Source organism: Typopeltis vanoorti, chromosome 14 (assembly GCF_054136105.1).
Source record: "Typopeltis vanoorti isolate ZY-2024b chromosome 14, IOZ_Tvanoo_1.0, whole genome shotgun sequence".
Taxonomy (NCBI): Eukaryota; Metazoa; Arthropoda; class Arachnida; order Uropygi; family Thelyphonidae; genus Typopeltis; species Typopeltis vanoorti.
Window position 1 is genome coordinate 75,976,610 of NC_143562.1, and position 22,434 is coordinate 75,999,043.

The 22,434-nt window shown below is 35.0% G+C and overlaps 1 protein-coding gene across 2 annotated transcripts in view; it reads right to left on the reverse strand.

Moving 5' to 3' along the window:
• LOC150099683 (tyrosine-protein kinase CSK-like) overlaps positions 1–22,434 on the reverse strand; it is a 262,985-nt gene that overhangs the window by 138,560 nt on the left and 101,991 nt on the right. For both annotated transcript variants that reach the window (XM_090404533.1, XM_090404534.1), the window contains exon 6: positions 1,276–1,444. In XM_090404533.1, the coding sequence (XP_090260659.1) occupies positions 1,276–1,444 (169 nt within the window). The remainder of the gene's footprint in view (positions 1–1,275; positions 1,445–22,434) is intronic.

The following is a 22,434-nucleotide window of genomic DNA, read 5'->3' on the forward strand; positions in this document are numbered from 1 at the left end:
GGTTGGCAGGAAAAAAAAAGACCAAGAGGAAGACCAAGATATAGGTGGATGGATATAGTAAAAAGTGCTTTAGAAGATAGACATATAAGATCTGACAATGTTGAAGCCTTGACAGGTAATGGATTGATTTGGAGGAAAATTGTAGGTAAAAAGTTAGTAATGATGTAAATTTTTCATGTAGTACTATCATATCCTGTACACCCCTTGAGGGTAAATGTCAGGAATTTGATGATGATGTAACTTATGTTTCAGAACACTTCACAATCAAAATTTTTGCTTGTTTTCTACATTCACTGACAGATGTTAAATCGAATTTATATCATGAATCAAATGTAAGATGGTTGAAAACAAATTTTTTTTTAGCAACAGCAACACAAGAGGGGAAAACGTTTAGAAGAGAATAAGTCAAGGTAAACTTGCATTCAATAATTTTGACTAGCACACTTTTACATGGAAAAAAAAGGGGGAGTAATAAATATCCAATATTTTTTAGCATAGACAACAATCTGCAGCTGAGAATAGTAAATGAAATGAACAGCAGGAATTTACACACTTATGATACAACACAGAGGGTAAACATTTTATGGTGAACACTGTTTTGAACATTACCTCTCCCACCTCCCCAAGCACATTAAGTGGTTACTCAATTTACTTCCCTCATACACTGAACATTATTAGTAGTGGGCAGTACTGAAATATTTTAAATTTTAAATTGGAGAGAGTCTTAATGCCCATCATCAGGTTTCTGTCTAGTCAGGAAGCTGATTTGTTCATAACACCGAATGGACAAATTAAGGACAGGAATTTGTCCATTCGGTGTTATGAACAAATCAGCTTCCTGACTAGACAGAAACCTGATGATGGGCATTAAGACTCTCAATTTAAAATATTTCAGTACACCCCTTACTAATAATGTTCAGTGTATGAGGGAAGTAAATTGATTAACCACTTAATGTGCTTGGGGAGGTGGGAGAGGTAATGTTCAAAACAGTGTTCACCACAAAAATGTTCACCATAAAAAACCTTCTCTGGTCCCTAGGGTTCTACCAGCAGGAATCTGAAATATTTAAATTTACCTTTTGTTTCACTTAGTTCTCTCATTCCTGCCCTTACTATACGTCTCCATGGTTAAACAACTTTGAACAGTTCTGGCAATTAACAACTCAGAAAAAACAATATTACTGAAGTAAAGAGTTTAATCGCTTGATTACAAAAAACACTATCTCTCTCTCTTGAAAATAAAAATTGTGTTAAAATGAAACTATGTGATCTTACCTCCAAATTCCCCCTTTCCCAGCACTTCACCCAACTTTAAGTCTTGCATTTTTATTGCCCAGCCAGCTTCTTCAAATGCTTGAGAATCTATAGAAAATTCTAACCCACCTTTCTTAGGAACTGACTGCCGCAGACGAGTACACAAGCCATCTGCATCTTTCTGATAATGCTGCAAAGAGAGAACAATTAAAATGTTTTAATAAGTTCAATAATCAGAAAATTTTTAATACTATCAAATATCAACAATATAAAAAGGAAGAGCCTGTGTAGCTCAGTGGATGTGGCATTTGCACACCACGGCACTTGACTGCATGAAGGAAGACTTCTTGGTTTTGAATCTAGTCAGTGACCAGAGGAAATTTTTCTAAACCTTTTTTCAACCGGTTCCCGAGTTAGTCGATCTCTGGCATGGGCAAAAGGGTTTTTTCTCCCGGAAACTCAAGAAAATCAATCATAGAACTCACACTATTTCAGATATTAAATATATTGTGTTAGGGACAGTGAGATGGCAGCACTTTTTCAGCTGTCTCTCTTCACTGTTTGCCACTTAATTAGTGTTAACCTTGGACCAGCTATATCTGATTAGATACCAGTAAAGATTGAACTGCCCACTCAGTCTCCAAAAGTTAGATAGGGCTAAAACAGCCACGCCTACTCCCTATATGGAAATAAAAAGGAGTTAGCTAATTTTTTTAAAAATTTTATTTATTTTTTTTTAATAAAAATGATATGGGAAAATCAAGAAGCATTTGGAATTTCATTTTATAAGAACACTTACAAACACTTTCTTGCACTTTCATTTTAATTAATTTGATGTGTGAAGAGAGGCATTAGTTGTGTGTGTAAACAAACACACACTACTTAGAAGTCAACAGACACCCCTATGGGCAAGGTATATCATACCATGTAATGGGTCATGTGTTTGTATCTGGTATAAATTGGAGGAATACAGTGCCCCCAAGTCAATGCAACAGTGTCCAGGTGATATGGCTGTGAGAAAGGAACTGACAGAATTTGAAAAAGGCATTGTGATAAGATACCATGTTCCAGGCTTATCTGTTCAGCAAATTGTGGACAAATTGGGCCATCCCAGACCGGCAATCAGTGATACCATACTGAGAAGCCCAGTGAGTCAACTGCAAGTGCTACCCACAGTGGATGACCCACCACACTCACTGAATGTATAGTAAAAACATCCATTCATCAGCCAACACGCAGAATTTGAAGTTCCAGGCATCGACTGAAATATGAATCTGCACCAAAACATTCAGAACCGAGGCACTCAACATGGGTTTCCATGGTAGGACTACAATATGCAAGCCCCACATTACCCGAACCATCATAAAGCACTGTCAGTGGAGCAAAGAGTGTGTACAGTGGGACGTGGAAGCTCTTAGAAAGCTGTGTTATGGAGTGACAAATCACACTACACCCTCTATTGAGCAGATGGATGGGTGTGCAGATACCTCGTAAACATCCTTTACCAGAGCACGTAACTCCAGCTATGAAATTCAGAGGTGGAAGTGTGGTGGTATGTTCCTGTTTTTCCTGCCTCGGACCTCTGTGGTGCCACAAACATTGAACTTCAAGAGATATCTGAACATTCTGAGCAATGCAATGCTTCCAAACTTTGTGGTGTTTGTACAGAACTGGCCATTGTCTCTTTCAGCAAGACAATGCACCGTGTCATAAGGCTGCTGCTATAATTGTGATTTTTGGACTGAACATCCAAAACCACACTTATAGGCTCCACAGAGCCCTGATCTCAACCCTATTGAACATCTGTGGAGGCTTCAAGAAATGTGTGGGACGTCTGCCCCAAAACAGTCCAGGATTGCATCACATGCTTACAGGAAAGGTCCGAATTCTCATTGATAGCTATCATACATTCATGGAAAGTATGCTCCATAAGATTGCTACAGTCAGTGCAGTGAAAGGAAGTCCTACATCTTATTAAGGTGGGTGCCATGGCAGTTTGTTTCTCACACTATGGTGTATATTGATTTCTTTCCAAGCAATGTATATCCTTATTTGATCAAGAATAAAAATCCAAAGAACTGTATTACACACATCTGGACTTGCCGCATAGAAAAGAAAATTTATCAGAATATCATCTGTAAAGGAAGCAATCCTATGTGCAAATGTCGAAGAAGGCAGTAAACTTAGTTGATGTTTGATTGGGTTTTTAGATTTAAAGCCAGACCAACTAAGGCTTTAAGAGTTTCCTAAGGCAATGCATGAGGCAAGTATTAGGTGGCATATCTGATGAGTTTAGTTTCATTCAGATACACATTTATTATTATTATTAAGCGACTTATGTATTAACCAGTGTTAATAAAAGAATTTGAAAGAAATGGGGCTATTTAAACTTAATATTTTTTTCATCTCCTCTCTTTACAGTAATGTAATAGTTTCTTTTAATATTCGGTTGTGAAATATAATTTAGCTTTATAACTGAATTCACTTGTCTTTGTCTCCACAAAGGGAATAAAGAATTAATGTTATATAATTCATTTTGTAAAACGTTTTTAAAACGAATTTTAACTTAAGCATATGTTGTAAAGTATAGTGATAACTTTGGTGATATTTCATAATGACAATGGAAGACAACATATGAACTTGAAGATATATATAATTCAAGTATTACACTACTTAACACCAATACCAGCATTTTGAAGCTGGTTCGTGCATGTGCAGATTGAGAGTGTGAAAAAACATGGCTGGGTAACATGTGGTTACAGATACATTTAAAGAGAAAAACAGGTTATAAGAAGAGTATTCAGAGACTCATGGATTTATCTGAAAGTAGTGATTTCTTTCAGTTGGTGTATGACCACCAGAAAATAAAAGCTTTAAATATTGTTTTTGTTGTAATGTAGAGTATACAGTAGCTCAAAGAAAGCAAATTCCAGCATGAGGTGTCCACTGTTTGTTTATTTAACCCTGCATTTGTTCCTGGTGGATGGAATGAAGACAAAATATTTCATCTCAAACAGAAATGTCTTTCTTCTAAACAGAATTCTTAAGTGAGCATTGGAAAACTGAAGATAAGAAGAAACCATGTGATTCAGATAAACTAAACTTGTGTAATGAAGATTAAGTTTAGAGAGCTGTAAGGCAAGCAGTTTACTCTGTCTTCATGTTAAACTTTGTAAAGTAAAGTAATTTTTGTGAAAATTATTTCTACTCAAGGTACAGAGGTAGGATGAGTTTATTTGTAAAGAGCATTAACTTCATAGTCAGAATGAAAAGATTCCTTATTATAACAGACTGTATTAAAATGCAATAGTTGTTTAATACTAGAGTGGAATGAGAAAAGGAAAAGAAATTTCAACAACAAAGGAAACAAAATTTGTTCCCTTTGTTGTTGAAATTTTTTTAATTACTGGATTTAAATTTCAAGTAGGTGAGAGCAGAAGTGTATCATAGTTTTCCTTAATGTAAATAATGATGTTTGTAGTTATTTAATTGAACACCGTTTTTTTTTTTTTTGGTATTACAATTTCTTTCATCTTATTTTTAAAGATAAAGATAACTGAATATAATATATAAATATATATGAATAATATGTTTAATAACAGTTTATATGAATATAAACTGTTATTAAACAAAAAGTTTAATAACAGTTTGGGGAAAATAAGAATTATTTTCAGAGTAGATAAATATATTGGAAATATATCAGAAATACTTAAATGATACCTGTGGTACAAACTTAACCTGTGGTTATTTTAAAGTGTGGATAATTAAACACACAAATTGTAACAATTAAGTTTATTAACTGCACATTTTTCTGAACAGTTTGCTGTTTTATAGGAAGTGACTGACATGACTGCATTCTTCAACTATCATGGACAAAAGGGGAGGTAGATTTATTTTTATATAACTACAAATGTTAATTTCTTCACTATCAATGGAGATTGAAAATTTCAAATTTGTTTGAAATTTGCGAATAACAAGTTTTATTTTTAAAATTCTTCCAAAATCACACCTATGGTTATCTGAACAGTAAAGTATCAAAACATGAATGAGCAAACATTTGATTTTGGTTCGGTATTCATCCAATTTGACTAGTTTTTCAGCTATTTAGCTGGCCAAAGCAGAAAAATGCCTATAACATGCATCAAAATAAAATAAAAGGGTTTTTCATGGTGAACGAGTAAACTTTTTCTGCAATACAAAGCTGTATAACTGAGAGGAGACCTCCACATAGCCTTTAAAGGAATGCGGAGAACTGACCAGGGCTTCTGACCTAATGTCCAATCCTCACCTTCTCGTGGTGCACCCTGTTGGGTATCTACTTGGATACTGAACGAACAAGGATGGGCTGACAATTTGGGATTTAGCCGACCAAATTGTATTCTTATTGGTTAAACCAAAATAAAAAATGATGGTACAACATGACAAAATTTCATGCCTGCTGGGGCGTCGCCTGGTTAAACAAGACCCCCCGTTGTTTTCGCCAGCGAACAGCAAAAAGGCAGCTACTGGAACAATTCTGAAAACAAACCCCAAATCAACATCACCAGAATTAAAGATCGGTACTATCAACGTAAGAAGCCTGAATGGCAAAGAAATGGAGCTAGCTGAGCAATTAGATAAGTACCAGATCGACATAATAGGGTGACTAAAACAAAAAAGACCAAAACTGGTGAGATCTTTCTGAGCAATAAATACAAAATGTTATATTTAGACAATGATAATCAAGGAAAAGAAGGAGTAGCCATAGTATTCAACACAAAATACGAGGCTAATCTTCTTGAATGGCAGCCAGTCTTAAGTAGAGTAATGTGGGCAAATATGAGAATGGGGAACTGGAAAATCAGACTTATTTGTACCTATGGTCCCACAGAAGGTTCTACTAAGGTAGAAGTGGAGAACTTTTTTGAGGCTTTAGAAAAAGCAACTGACACAATGAAAAAGGAAAACTTGGTCCTTGTTGGAAATCTAAATTGCAGAGTAGGAAATGATTGTAAGACATACAAAAATATTTTGGGAAAATTTGGAGAAAAGAGTAAAGCTAATAATAATGGCAATATCTGTTGGATTTCTGCTCAGGAAATGGACTGGTTATTACTAACACCATGTTCCAACATAAAAATGTGCACAAATTCACATGGAGAGAAGAGGCTAGGAATAAGAAAAGTCTCATTGACTATGTTATTGTTGATAGTGACGTTTTCTCTCTGGTGCAGGACACCAGAGTGTACAGAGGATTTGAAATTGGAAGTGATCACTATTTAGTCTTGAGTAGGATAAAATTGAATTTCATATTGAAAAGAATAACATCTAAGCAAGTTTTAAAGCGAATAAAAGTTGAGCAGCTCTCAGATGTGAACTGTAGACTAAAATACAGAAAGATTATTGAAAAAAAAAACGAAAGAGTTTGAGAATAGGAATCAAACCTTGGAGATTCAGTGGCAAACTCTGAAGAAAACACTGACTGATTCTGCCAGAGAGGCAAGTGGTGAGGTTGTCTGCAAGGATAAAAAAATCAGAACTCCCTGGTGGACACAGGAAGTTAAAGAGGCAGTGAAGGAAAAGAAGAAAGCATATCAAAAGTTCCTGTCAAATAAGTCAGCTTGTGCTCTTAGAGAATATAGACACAAATGCAAGAATGCTACACACTATGTAAAACTAGCTAAACAAAAGTCGTGGGAGGACTTTGGCAAGAATATAGAATATAAATATCAAGAAGGTGGCAAAATATTCTGGAGGTTGTTGAAGAAGCTTAGGAATGGAGGAAAGAGTGCTGTAAAAGGAGTTAGAGATGATAAAGGTGACATGAAAACAGGAGAAAAAGATATCCTTGAAGTGATGACAGCACAGTGGTAAAAAACACTGACCAGGCATGCAGTCAGGAATACATATCAATACTTGAAGTAGAAAAAGCCATCAAAAGCTTGAAATGTGGAAAGGCAGCAGGAGTAGATGATATTCGACCAGAAATGCTGAAGTATGGTGGTATAAGAATCTTACAGTGGCTGCACTGCATAGTTCAGAAAGCCTGGACAGAGGGACGAATTCCCAATGATTGGAGTAGAGCTCTCATAGTACCCATATATAAAAAGGGAAATAAAACTGAATGTGAGAATTACAGAGGTATTTCCCTACTGAGTGTTCCTGGTAAGATCTATGCAATTATACTTGAGAAGTGGTTGAGAAGAATTGTGGAAGAAAAGCTTGGTGAAGAGCAAGCTGGATTCAGGCCAAATAGAGGCTGTCAGAATCAGATCTTCACTTTACGACAAATAGTCGAGAAAACATGGGAATATAACAGAGATCTGTATTTAAGTTTTGTCGATTTAGAAAAGGCATATGACAAGGTGCCAAGAGAGAAGCTATTCAATACGCTACAGTTATGTGTCAATGGGGCATTATATCAAGCAATACTTAGTCTTTATTTGAGTTGCAAGTCAGCAGTTAGAATTGAAGGAAGTACAGGAAGATGGTTTAATGTTAAATCTGGTGTGAACCAAGGATGTACATTATCCCCTCTGTTATTCATTATCTATATGGATCACATTATGAAGGAAAGTGGTATTAAACATGATATCAAAATTGGAGATGTTAATGTCAGCTCTTTGCTTTATGCGGATGATGTTATACTTCTAAATAAATCAGCTACAAGTCTGCAAGATTCTCTGACTAAATTGAATAGCTGTTGTAATAGATATGATATGAAGGTCAGCAATAAAAAGACAAAGACAATGAAAATAGGCACAATCATTGAAAATGTCAACTGTGTTGTGAATGGAGAACCTGTGGAACAAGTGAAACATTTCAGCTACTTAGGCACGATTTTTACTGAAGATGGTAAATTAAATATAGAAATAGACAACAGAATCAGCAAATCTGGTATGGTAGAAAGTCAATTGAATAAATTCATTTGGAATAAGAGAGAAATTAGTCGGAACACTAAATTAGCTGTATACAAGACAGTGTTCAAACCAGTTTTAACTTATGGATCTGAGAGCTGGGTCAGAAGTAAAACAGTTGACCAAAGACTAGAGACCACAGATATGAGAGTCCTGAGAAAGATTATAGGCATGAACAGATGGCATCAATGGCAATATCATATTAAAAACGAGGATATTAAGAAAGAACTTGACATTGTCCGCATTCAGGAATGCGTTAGCAGAGCTAATCTCAGGTGGTATGGTCACTTAAACAGAATGGGTGAAGAAAGATTAGCAAAACAAGTGTTCTCTGCCAGGTTGGCAGAGAACACTTGTTTTGCTAATGTGGATTGATAAGGTACAATGTGCCTTAGATGATAGTAATATAAGATCTGATAATGTTGGAGTCTTGACAAGTAACAGACTGATTTGGAGGAAAATTGTAGATAAGAAATTAGTAATGATGTAATTGTTTTCATGTAGTGCTATCATATCCTGTACAACCCTTGAGGGTACATGGCAGGAATTTGATGATGATGATGATTGATGATGTAAGTTTCACTAGCCTGAAACACCAGACTTAAAACAGCCAAGTTCAAAAAACTTAAAAAGCAGAAATAAAGACAAAAACTCATTTAACAGTGTAACTAACCTATGTCAGAAAGTTAAATTCATCATAAGTGATCTCTTGGTGGGTGCATAATAAAATATTAAACTGTAATAGCTGAGAGACTTATATTTGTATTATATAAGATGCTATAATAGACAACATTACAGATAGATCTTTATGAATATTTCATAGCAAAATGTAGAAATAAACAAAAGAAAAATATTCCAAAGGTTCCAAAGCAGCAAAAGAAAGAAAAATGTTCCATGACATAGTTGCCAACCTCCAAGGGGATGACATGAAAAAGAAGAAATACAGAAAAAATTTCTTACTTTTGAAAATTTGCTAGAAAGAAAGCTTATGAGAAGGTTATGTGCTTACAAACTCTAGTACATTTTCAAAACTTTTAATTTTCTTTCTATGTTTGGTTATAAATATGGATGGATACATAATATGGTAGGGAGGTAACTGAATCAGTTGAGATTGCTGAGTTACTGAGTGAGCACTTTGCAAGAATATATCATCCAGGTGGTGACATTGCAGAAACTAATAAACCAGTAGATTATACAGGAATTGTGGTGAATGAAGTGGAGGTGAGTAGTCTATTGCATAACCTCAATGTCAATACATCTGTGGGATTGGATGGTATACCAGCTCGTGTAGTACGAGAAGCAGCTAAAGAATTGTCAGTACCCTTGACCATTTTGTTTAATTTGAGTCTCGGGTCTGGGTTAGTCCTGAGCGGGTGGAAGGAGGGGAAAATAGTTCCACTGCATAAAGGTGGTTCCAAGACTGCTGTTGTAAATTACCGACCGATTATCATATCAGGAATCATTGTCAAGGTCTTAGAGAAATTAGTCAAGAAAAGAATACAGGATTGGATAGATGAAAATGGGATATTGTATGGGGGACAACATGGTTTTGTGAAGGGTAGATCATGCCTCAGTAAGGGTAGATCATGCCTCAGTAAGGGTAGATCATGCCTCAGTAAGGGTAGATCATGCCTCAATCAAGCCTTGATAAGATCCCATCTGGACTTCTGTGCCCAGTTATGGGCACCAGGGTTTCTTCGTGATGGGGAGGAAGTGGAGAGGGTCCAGAGACGAGTGACCAAGATGATAGCAGGTCTGTGGAATGAACCTTATGAGAATAGGTTGAAGATTTGTGGGTTGCAGAAATTGGACGATAGGCAAAGGAGGGGTGATATGATTGAGACATTCAAATTACTGAAGGGTTTTTATAAGATTGATCCAGAAGATATTTTTAAAAATATGACTGGTGGTGGGAGGACTAGGGGCCATGCATGGAAGCTGGGCAAGAGAGTGGTTGACAAAGGTTTTAGAGCTAGGTTTTTTACTTGGAGATTGGTGAATGAGTGGAATAAGCTTCCAGAGTCTGTTGTGGGTGCTACGACCATGAATGAGTTCAAGGCAAGATATGATAGATACTGTGTGAATATTGAATAGTTGTTCCAGACATGATGTTAGGGCCTCCCTCGATAAGTCTGTCGACTCCTTGGAGTTTCCCGGAACAATAATAATAATAATAATATCCTGCATTTCAAATTGAAGCATCTCAGCTCTATAATTAAAAATTTGAGTTATTTTATTTAGAGAAAGCAAAATTTTATCTTCTTTATTTATCAAAGATTCCAAAAGTCTTCATTTTGGCAATGTAAAATAAACATAAATACAGGATATTAAACTCATATTTATGAATTTAGGGACACAAAACACACGTGTTGAAAAGATTATTTTACTGACTAATAATAAAATAATAACTTGACATTTCGACCCCTATATTGAGGTCATCTTCAGAAGGATACAAGTGTATAAGAACAAGCTACATGCTGTTGCACTCTATACAAGTAAATTACATCTACGTTGTTAACTAATCTTTTTTCTTAGCCTGCCTTCTAGTGAAAAAAAAAAATTAATAAATAAATAAAATAAACAAAAATAAAATAAAAACTACAATAACCTCTACTAAAGTCCTCACATACTAGGATTCTTCTGGAATTATACAGTTTATATTGTTATATTACGATTATCTTCTGGATTTGTACAGTACAGGTTGCTATTGTTCAGGAGGGAAAAAAAAAAAAAAAAAAAAAAAAAAAAAAAAAAAAACTTCAAGTCTTCTTGTATTGAGATTTTTCTTTGTGGTTGCTATGAAGGTTGTAGATGGGTCCTCCACATTCTTGGAATTGTTAGACCATCATTTTTATTCAGATTCAGATCATGTTTGAGCATTTCACATGTTTCCTTGAATTCCCGCTCGAACCAGGTTTTGGTGCCGTGTAGGGACTTTGTACCTTTCCAGTCAATTCTGAGGTATTTGTGACGTTTGTGTTCATCCTTTCTGATTGGGATGGTTCACCCTGTTTCCCCTATGTATGGTATGTTACATGTGCAATCTATTTTGTAAACCCCTGGGTGGGCTAAGTGTGGCAGGGGATCCTTGGAAGAACTGAGTAGGTGTCTTAATTTTGTCAGGGGTTTAAAGGTGGTTTTGATGTATTTGTGTAGTGTTCTGTCTATTTTTTCTGAAATGCCTCTAACATATGGTATAGCAATAGCATTCAAATTTTTTTTGTTATTAATGGTATCTTTGTGGAGAATCTTGTGAATGGTTTTCATACTGTATCCATTTTTTATAAAGGTATGTTTGATGGTCTCATATTCATGGTTAAGAGCTTGTTCATTTGAACAAATGGTTTGAGCTCTGTGTTTAAGGGTGCTTATGACCCGTAGTTTTTGTGTTGGGTGGTGATAAGAAGTTTTGTGTATGTGCTGGCCTGTGTGTGTAGGTTTGCGGTAAACTGAGAAGGAGAGACAGCCTGAAGAAAGACGTGTGACGAGTGTGTCTAGGAAAGGAAGAGAGTTGTTTTTTTTTTTCAATTTCAATGGTGAATTGGATGCGTCTGTGTTGTTTGTTCAGGTGGCTAAGGAATGTATCTAGCGCTTGGCGGCCGTGGGGCCAAATGGTGAAAATATCGTTGACGTATCTGAGCCAAATTTTGGGCTTTAGGCACGCCGATTCTAGAGCTCGTTGCTCAAAATCTTCCATATAAAAGTTCGCTATTGGGGGGAGAGAGTGATGAGCCCATGGTAGTACCCTCTTTTTGAAGGTAAAAATTGTTTTGCCACACGAAATATCCGGAGTGGAGTACTTGGGCAAAGAGGGCCGTGATGTCGTGTGGAAATATGATCTGTAAGAGTAGGATAGTATCATTGATTGGGACATTGGTAAAAAGGGAAGTTATGTCAAAGCTGACTAATAGATCTTGGTCGTTGAGTGTAATATTTTTAATTTTGTTGGAGTATGGGAGATTTTGAGCAACGAGCTCTAGAATTGGCGTGCCTAAAGCCCAAAATTTGGCTCAGATACGTCGACGATATTTTTGCCATTTGGCCACACAGCCGTCAAGCACTAGATACATTCCTTAGCCACCTGAACAAACAGCACAAACGCATCCAATTCACCACTGAAATTGAAAAAAACAACTCTCTTCTGTTCCTAGACACACTTGTCACATGTCTTCCTTCAGGCTGTCTCTCCTTCTCAGTTTACCGCAAACCTACACACACAGGCCAGTACATACACAAAACTTCTTATCACCACCCAACACAATAACTACGGGTCATAAGCACCTTTAAACACAGAGCTCAAACCATTTGTTCAAATGAACAAGCTCTTAACCATGAATATGAGACCATCAAACATACCTTTATAAAAAATGGATACAGTATAAAAACCATTCACAAGATTCTCCACAAAGATACCATTAATAACAAAAAAAATTTGAATGCTATTGCTATACCACATGTTAGAGGCATTTCAGAAAAAATAGACAGAACACTACACAAATACAACATCAAAACCACCTTTAAACCCCTGACAAAATTAAGACACCTACTCAGTTCTTCCAAGGATCCCCTGCCACACTTAGCCCACCCAGGGGTTTACAAAATAGATTGCACATGTAACATACCATACATAGGGGAAACAGGGCAAACCATCCCAATCAGAAAGGATAAACACAAATGTCACACAAAATACCTCCATTTTGGAAAAACTGGCCTTCCTGACCACGCACTCCAAACATACCACAGAATTGACTGGAAAGGTACCAAGTCCCTACACCGCACCAAAAGCTGGTTCGAGCGGAAATTCAAGGAAGCATGTGAAATGCTCAAACATGATCCGAATCTGAATAAAAATAATGGTCTAACAATTCCAAGAATGTGGAGGACCCATCTACAACCTTCATAGATAGCAACCACAAAGAAAAATCTCAATACAAGAAGACTTGAAGTGTTTTTTTTTTCCCCTGAACATTCAATAGCAACCTGTACTGTACAAATCCAGAAGATAATCGTAATATAACAATATAAACTGTATAATTCCAGAAGAATCCTAGTACGTGAGGACTTCAGCATAGTTTATTGTAGTTTTTATTTTATTTTTGTTTATTATTTTATTTATTTATTAAATTTTTTTTTTTTCACTAGAGGGCAGGCTAAGAAAAAAGATTAGTTAACAACATAGATGTAATTTACTTGTATAGAGTGCAACAGCATGTAGCTTGTTCTTATACACTTGTATCCTTCGGAAGATGACCTCAATATAGGGGTCGAAATGTCAAGTTATTATTTTATTATTATGTCAGTAAAATAATCTTTTCAACACGTGTGTTTTGTGTCCCTAAATTCATAAATATGAGTTTAATATCCTGTATTTATGTTTATTTTACATTGCTAAAATGAATACCAGAGTTGATCTGCCTGGGTGGTTTATATAGATTTGGATTCAGGATATTTTCTATTAAGTTAAGAGATTGAGTGAGAGACAAAGAAAATTTAAAAATAATATCTTTATTTATAAATAATTAATATTATCATAGATTTATGGTATTGCCTTAGCACTGTGTATAAAATGTTTATGTTCTGTAAGTACTATATACAAATTTGCATTATAAACAAACTAATCTCCTAAAGAGAAAAAGGCACACAAATTTAACAAGAGTTAAAGAATAAACATCATGCAAAACTCCTTGCCTTCTCTTCAAGATCACAGGATTTGATGAGAATATATAAATGGTTAACTTCAAACTTAAGTACAGTTTCGTATGCTCTCGATAATGGCCGTTAAAATATAATTATTTAGCTTATACCTGTTTTTCTTCTAAAACAAGAAAATAATTTGTGAACAACTTTTCTTAACACGTTCATTGCCAAGCTGAAAATTGGAATTTCATGTGGTGGCCAAATTTTTTTTACTTGATAGCGACGTCCACGCAATAACGCGTAATCGGCCGTTTGGTGAGAACTCGCATCACGCAATATCACATGATTGGCAATGAACGTGTTAAGGGAGAAAGTATTTCTCCTTTCATATATTCTGCACAATATCAGTTCCTTTTCTATTTGATTGAAATATAAAGATAATTTTAAAGTTCCCTTTTTTCTTCTGGAAATTTCTTCCTTATCCTTAAACAGAAAATGAATGCATCTCTTTTGAGTTTACAGCACTTAACTAGAATACATTTGCTGCATAGCATATCAAAAGGAACTGTCCATTGTCTCAGAAGAAACTATATATCACTTTTATCTATGCCACAACTCAGCTTCATATAAAAGAAATTCACCCATTAATTTTTGGATAACTGTTTTCTTCATAACACTCTTTTCACCTTTTTGGCTTAAGAATTCCTGTAAACTATTTTTCCTATAAACTTACAACTTTTTTAGAACATCATCTCTGTTCTAATGAATGCCACAGCTGTTCTACTATTCTCTCTCTCACTAATTCAACTTCCTCTTCGGAAGTAGAATCGTCATGCAAGCGCACTATTACTTGATGTGGTAAGCAACATGGTAGTTGCTTGTTATAAACAAGACTGCAGTTCTTCAATGGCATGATAACATTATCGGAAAGTTCAATATTTTTTTTTTTCAAGGTTATGTTAAAGAAATAAAAAACTAAATTAGAGGCAAGTCTTTTTTAAAAATATATGCAATAATCAAACAGTTTGCAACAGACTAAGTATACAAAGATTTCGCATGTATATGAACATTTCTAATTACAAGAAATAATGCTGCTTTTTTCTTTTTTTGGTACACACATGCATAACAAATAACAGAAAAGTTAAAATTCCTTTTTATTTATTTAGTTAATCAAAATCAGCTGCCAATGAAAACAAAATAATCTAAGATAATCTGATATTATAAAATAGCAGATATCCTACAAAAGCCTCATTGATTATGTTATTGTTGATAGTGATATGCTGCTTCAGGAAACAACATCGTATAGGGGATTTCAAATTGGAAGTGACCATCACTAAGTATTAAGTACCACACTGAAAAGAACAGAGTAAAAAGTCTGTAAAAAGGTTTTATAAAGAATTGAAGTTGAGCAGCATTTAGAGATAAACTGAAGACTCAACTTTACAAACATTATTGGATAAAATATGAAACATTTTTCGGCAAGAATATAAAAGCTAAATATCAGGAAGGTGGCAAAATGTTCTGAATGCTATTAAAAAAAACCTTAGAAATCAAAAGGAAAAAGCACTATAAAATGAATCGAAGATGATAAACGTAGCATGAAAATTGAAGATATGGATATCCATAAATAAAATGATGGTCCAACATGACAGAATTTCATGTCAGCTGGGGAACTGCCGGGTTACACAAGGACCCGATTGTTTTCACCAGGGAACCAGAGCGAACAGCGAAAAGTCAGCTACTGGAAATTCTGAAACATACCCCAACTCAATATCACTAAAGTTAAAGATTGATACTATCAACATAAGCCGGAATGGCAAAGAAATGGAACTGAATGAAGAACTGGATTAGTACCACATCAACATAATAGGGGTGACTGAAATGAAAAAGATAAAAACTGGTGAGATCCTTCTAAGCAATAACAATCATTAAAAAGGAGTAACCATAGTATTCAACACTAAATACAAGGCTAAACTTCTTGAGTGGCAGGCAATTTCAAGTAGAGTGATGTCAGAATGGAGAAGTGGACAATGAGACATATTTGTGCCTATGGTCAAACAGAAGGTTCTACTAAGGTAGAAGTGGAAGAATTTTTTGAGGCTTTAGAGAAAGCAACTGACACAATGAAAAAAGAAAAGTTGGTCCTTGCTTGGGATCTAAATAGCAAAGTAGAAAATGATTGTTAATCATACAAAAATATTTTGGGAAAATTTCAAGAAAAGAGTAAAGCTAATGATAATGGCAAATACCTGTTGGTATTTGCCATTATCTGCCCAGGACATGGACTAGTTATTACTAACACAATGTTCTAACATAAAAATATGCAGGAAGTGATCATCATTTAGTATTGAGCAGAATAAAATTGAATTTCATATTGAAAAAAAGAACATGCAAGAAAGTTTTAAAGTAAATAAAAAGTTGAGCAGCTCTCAGATGTGAACTATGGACTAAAATACACAAACATTATTCAAGAAAAAATGAAAGAATTTGAGAACAGGAACCAAACCTTGCAGATTCAGTGGCAAGCCCTGAAGAAAACATTGATTGATTCAGCCAGAAAGGCATATAGTGAGGTTGTCTGCAAGGAAAGAAAAATCAGAACTCCATGCCACTTGGACACAGAAAGTTAAAAAGGCAGAGAAGGAAAAGAAGAAAGCATCATCAAAAGCTCTTGGTGAATAATAAAAGCTTGTACTTTCAGAGAATATAGAGACAAATGTAAGAAAACTAAACAATGTGTAAAACTAGCTAAACAAAAGTCATGGGAAGACTTTAGCAAGAACACAGAAAATAAATATCAAGAAGGTGCCAAAATATGGTGGAGGCTGTTGAAAAAGCTCAGAAATGGAGGATAAAGTGCAGTAAAAGGAATTATAGGTGATAAAAGTGAAATGAAAACTGGAGAAAAAAGATATCCTTGATGTATGGAGTAATTATTCAAAAAAATTGCTAAATGCCAGTAAAAACACACTTATAAAAAAGCACTGAACAGGCATGCAATCAGGAATATATAATCACACTTGAAGTAAAAAAAGTCAGAAATGTGGAAAGGCAGCAGGAGTAGATGATATTTGACCAGAAATGCTCAAGTATGGAGATAAGTCTTGCAGTGGCTGCACTGCATAGTTCAGAAGATCAGCACAGAGGGACGAATTCCAGATGATTGGAGTAGAGTTATCATAGTACCTATATACAAAAAGGGAAATAAAACTGAATGTGAGAATTACAGATGTATTTCCCTCTGTAATTCTCACATTATGAAAGTACAGTAAACCCTCAATTTAACAGACTAATAGGGGCTAAGGGGTGTACGTTAAATCGAAAGTCCGTTAAATCGCAAATTTTTTTTTAAAAAAAATCTGTAATATTACACTGCAATTTTACCAATATTAGCATTGTAATAACAAAAAAATTATTTTACATACACTTTTTAACACAATTTTCACTATTTTAGATAAGTTATTGTGAAGTTAACCTTCGATTTTGAGGAACTTAGTAATGATGTAAATTTTTCATGTAGTACTGTGATATCCTGTACAAGCTTTGAGGGTACATGGCAGGAATTTGATGATGATGATTATTTATACCTAATTTTACATCAAATAATCTTTCTGCATTTCCTTCATTTCTAACTGCCAACTTACAATTTAAACATAGACTGCATATCGACGAATAAATGCAAAGCTAGCTTTGAAAAAACTATCAATTTTTTTTTGAAATTTTGAATTCTGCTGTTTTTTAATAATTACCTTGATGGACCTGTGGTTTCAGTCAGGATTTCTCCATGACTGCAGGTCGTAAAGAGTCCAGCTATTCCTGTCTTGGGCCTTTCTTCTCCATTTTATTTTCTTCCAACTTTCTTAATCATTGGGTCTTCCCACCTTAAGGCTGGTCTTCCAGGTTTCCTTTTGGTATCTCTCGGATACCAGTTTGTAACTCTGACTGTCCATCTGTTGTCTCTCATTCTGGCGAGATGTCCTGCCCATCTTCTTTTGCTGTTGTAGATTGTTTTTATTTTATCTGTGAGTCCAGACTTCTTCCTGATTTCTGTGTGTCTTACGTGGTCTATTTTGTTTATATTGCATATTCTTCTTTCTATTGCACGTTGAGTTGTTATTAAGCTTTGTTCTTCTTTTAAAGTTGTGTTCCATGTTTCACTGCCATAAGTTAATGCTGGTAAGATGTAACTATTGAAAAGATGGACTCTTATGTCTATATCTATGTTTTGGTTGGTGATTGTTGATTTTATTTTGTTGAAGGCTATCCAAGCAGCTCTTTTTCTCCTTGCTATTTCATTTGATATATCATTATTCATTTTTATGGACTGGCCGAGGTAGATGTATTCTTCAACTTTTTTGATGGTGTGAGATTCTAGAGTGATTGTATGATCTTTACAGTATTTGTTTATCATCCATCTTATTTTGTCAGGGTGTATTTCCAATCCAATTTTTTGGCAGTTTTGGCTTATGTTATTCAGCATTGATTCTAAGAGTTTGGGTGAGTGAGATATTAATACCACATCATCGCCGAATAATAGGATATTTAATATTTCACCATCAATGTTTATTCCATCTTTCATGTCAATTTTTCGGATGATGCTGTCCAGAGTAGATATGAGGAGATTAGGTAATAAGACATCACCCTGACGTACTCCTCTACTTAAGTTAATTTTAATCGAGTGATTGAAAAGGGTAATATTTGTTGTGCTTTCTTTGTAGATTATGAGTTGGATGTATGCTTTTTCTACGCCTTGTTCTATTAAAGCTTGGAATGCTGCGTTATGCTCAACAGTATCAAGATTACGAAAATATGTGTAATAAAACTGCCGCAGAAAGTCACGGCACGCGACAAAAGAACCAATTGCAGTGCAACTGGTGTGATCATGTCCTAATCATTCACCAAACATGTTTTATGAGTGGTGACTTATTTATGTCGGCCAAATTACTACAGTGTTTTTCCAACATATGATGGCCTTTCGCCAAAATTAGTTAAAAATAACAGGAATTAATAACAAAAAAAATAACCTGTTAATTTAATTATATGCAAATCTTGGTTAAAAGCATTTTAAAATTAACAGAGTGTTAATTTTCACTTGACATACGGACCAGAAATTTTGTCTGTTAAATCCATTAAATCAATGGTTTACTGTATACTTGAGAAACGGCTGAGAAGGATTGTGGAAAGGTAGCTTGGTGAAGAACAAGCTGGATTCAAGCCAAATAGAGGCTATCAAGATCAGATTTTCACATTACTACAAATAGTTCAGAAATCATGGGAATACAACAAAGATCTGTATTTAAGTTTTGTAGACCTGCAAAAGGCATATGACAAAGTTCCAAGAGAAAAGCTATTCAAAACGCTACAGTTATATGGCATCGATGGGGCATTATATCAAGCAATACTTAGTCTTTATTTGAGTTGTAAGTCAGCAGTTAGAACTGAAGTACAGGAAGATGGTTTGACATTAAATCTGATGTCGGACAAGGACATTATCCCCTCTGTTATTTGTTATCTATATGGATCACATTATGAAGAAAAGTGGTATTAAACCTGCTATCAAAATTGGAGATGTTAATCTCAGACCTTCGCTTTATGCAGATGTTATATTTTTAAATAAATCCAGTACAGGTCTGCAAGATTCCTCGAATAATTGAATTACTGTTGTAATAAATTTGGTATGAAAATCATCAATAGCAAGACAAAGACAATGAAAATATGCAGAAACACTTAACATATCAAATGCATCGTAAATGGAGAACCTATAGAACAAGTAAAACATCAGCTACTCAGCACAATTTTTAGTGAAGGTGGTGAATTAAATATGGAAATATACAACAGAATCAACAAAGCCAGTATTGGTACGAAGTCAACTGAATAAATTTATATGGAATAAGAGTAATTAGTCAAAACACTAAATTAGTTGTATACAAAATAGTGTTCAAACCAATTTTAACTTATGTATCTGAGGGCTGGCTTAGAAATAAGTTAAAATTGGTTTGAACACTATGCTACCAAAGACTAGAGATCACACATCAGAAAGATTATGGGTATAAACAGATGGCATCAATGCAATATCATATTAAAAACAAGGATATTTGGAAAGAACTTGACATTGTTTGCATCCAACAATGTGTTAGCAGCGAATCTCAGGTGGTATATTCACTTAAACAGAATGGGAGAGGAAAGATTAGCAAAACAAGTGTTCTCTGTCAGACTGGCAGGAAAAAAGACCCAGAGGAAGACCAAGATATAGGTGGAATGATACAGTAAAAAGTGTCTTAGAAGCCAGAAATATAAGATCTGATAATGTCGGAGTCTTACAGGTAACAGATTTATTTGGAGGAAAACTGTTGATAGGAAGTTATTAATGATGTTAGGTTTTCATGTAGTACTATCATAATACTATCATAAACAACTAAAACAAGAAATAACAATAATAGACAAAATCCAAGAAAGAAAACTGTGATGGTTTGGTCACGTGACCAGAATGGAAACAGAAAGACTATCATCTAAAGCCCTGAATACAACGATGGAAGGTAAAAGATCCAAAGGACGGCCCAGAATTAGATGGATAGACAAAATAAAAGAGGACCTGAAAACCAAATCAGAACAAGCGACACCAAACTGGACAGAATTATTCGGACTCTCCCGGGACAGACAGAAGTGGAAAGAGTTCATTCATCCTCATCATCATCCACACAGATAATGGAAGAGAGAAGAAGGAGACTATCATAATATTCTGTACCCACCCCCATCTTGAGGGTACATGCCAGGAATTTGATGATGTTGAATATCCTAGATGTCTGGAGTAACTGCTTTGAAAGACAAATGAAACAAGAAGGGACATAACTGTAGTACAAAATTTTCAAGAGAAATACAAACAGGAGTACATTTCAAGGTAGAAAAAGCCATCAAAAACTTGAAATGCAGAAAAGCAGCTGGACTAGATGATATTTGACCAGAAATGCTCTAATGTGAATATTTAAAAGTTTTACAGTGGCTACAATGCATAATTCAGAGCTGTTCAAGATGGTCAAATTCCAGATGATTGATGTAAGGCTTTCTTAGTATCCACCTACAAAAAAAGAGAATAAAGCTAAATGAGAGAATTACAGAGGAATTTCTCTCCTAAGTGAGCAGATAAGATTTATGCAAGCATACTTGAAAAGAGGCCAAGAAAATTTGTGCAAGAGAAACCGGGAGAACAAGCTGGATTCAGACCAAATAGAGATTTTCAGGATCTGATTTTCACTTTACGTCAAATAGTTGAGAAATCATAGGAGTATAACAAGGATCTGTACTTATGTTTTGATAATCTGGAAAAGAGATACAAGGTGCCCAGAGAAAAGCTTTTCAAAACACTACAGTTATATAACGTTTTGAATATCGGGTAAATGGAAAATACAGGGCAATACATGGTGCTCCGCAAGGAGGAGCACTGTTACTGCAAAGCAGTCGAACTGCACCAACGGCGTGTTTCATTCATTCGTCAATACACAGTCTATATTTAAATTGTAAGTTAGCAGTTAGAAATGAAGGAAACACAGGAAGATTATTTGATGTAAAATTAGGTATAAGACAATCATCATCATCAAATTTCTGCAATGTACCCTCAAAGCGTGTACAGGATATTATAGTACTATATGAAAAATTTACATCATTACTAACTTCCTATCTACAATTTTCTTCCAAATCAGTCTGTTACCTGTCAAGACCCCAACATTATCATATCTTATATTTCTATCTTCTAAGGCACTTTTTACAGTATCAATCCACCTATAGCTTGGTTTTCCTCTGGTTCTTTTTCCTGCCAACCTGGCAGAGAACACTTGTATTGCTAATCTTTCCTCTCCCATTCTGTTTAAGTGACCATACCACCTGATATTAGCTCTGCTAATGCATTCCTGAATGCTGACAATGTCAAGTTCTTTAATAATATTCTCGTTTTTAATATGATATTGCCACTGATACCATCTGTTCATGCATCTAATCTTTCTCAGGACTGTCATATCTGAGGTCTCTAGTCTTTGGTCAAGTGTTTTACTCTGACCCAGACCTCAGATCCATAAGTTAAAACTGGTTTGAACACCGTCTTGTATACAGCTAATTTAGTGTTCCGACTAATTTCTCTCTTATTCCATATGAATTTATTCAATTGACTTCCAACCATACCAGCTTTGTTGATTATGTTGTCTATTTCCATATTTAATTTACCATCTTCACTAAAAATCATGCCTAAGTAGCTGAAATGGTATACTTGTTCTATAGGTTCTCCATTCACAATGCAGTTGATATTTTCAATGCTTCTATTTTCATTGTCTTTGTCTTGTTATTGCTGACCATACTATATTACAACAGTTATTCAATTTAGTCAGGGAATCTTGCAGACTTGTAGCATATTTATTTAGAAGTAAAACATCGACTGCATAAAGCAAAGAGCTGACTTTAAAATCTCCAATCTTGCAATCAGGTTCAATACCACTTTATCCACACTAATCCACATAGATAATGAATAACTGAGGGGATAATGTACATCCTTGTCTCACACCAGATTAAACCATCTTCCTGTAATTAATTCAATTCTAACCGCTGATTTTCAATTCAAATAAAGACTAAGTATTGCTTCATATAATGCCTCATTGACACC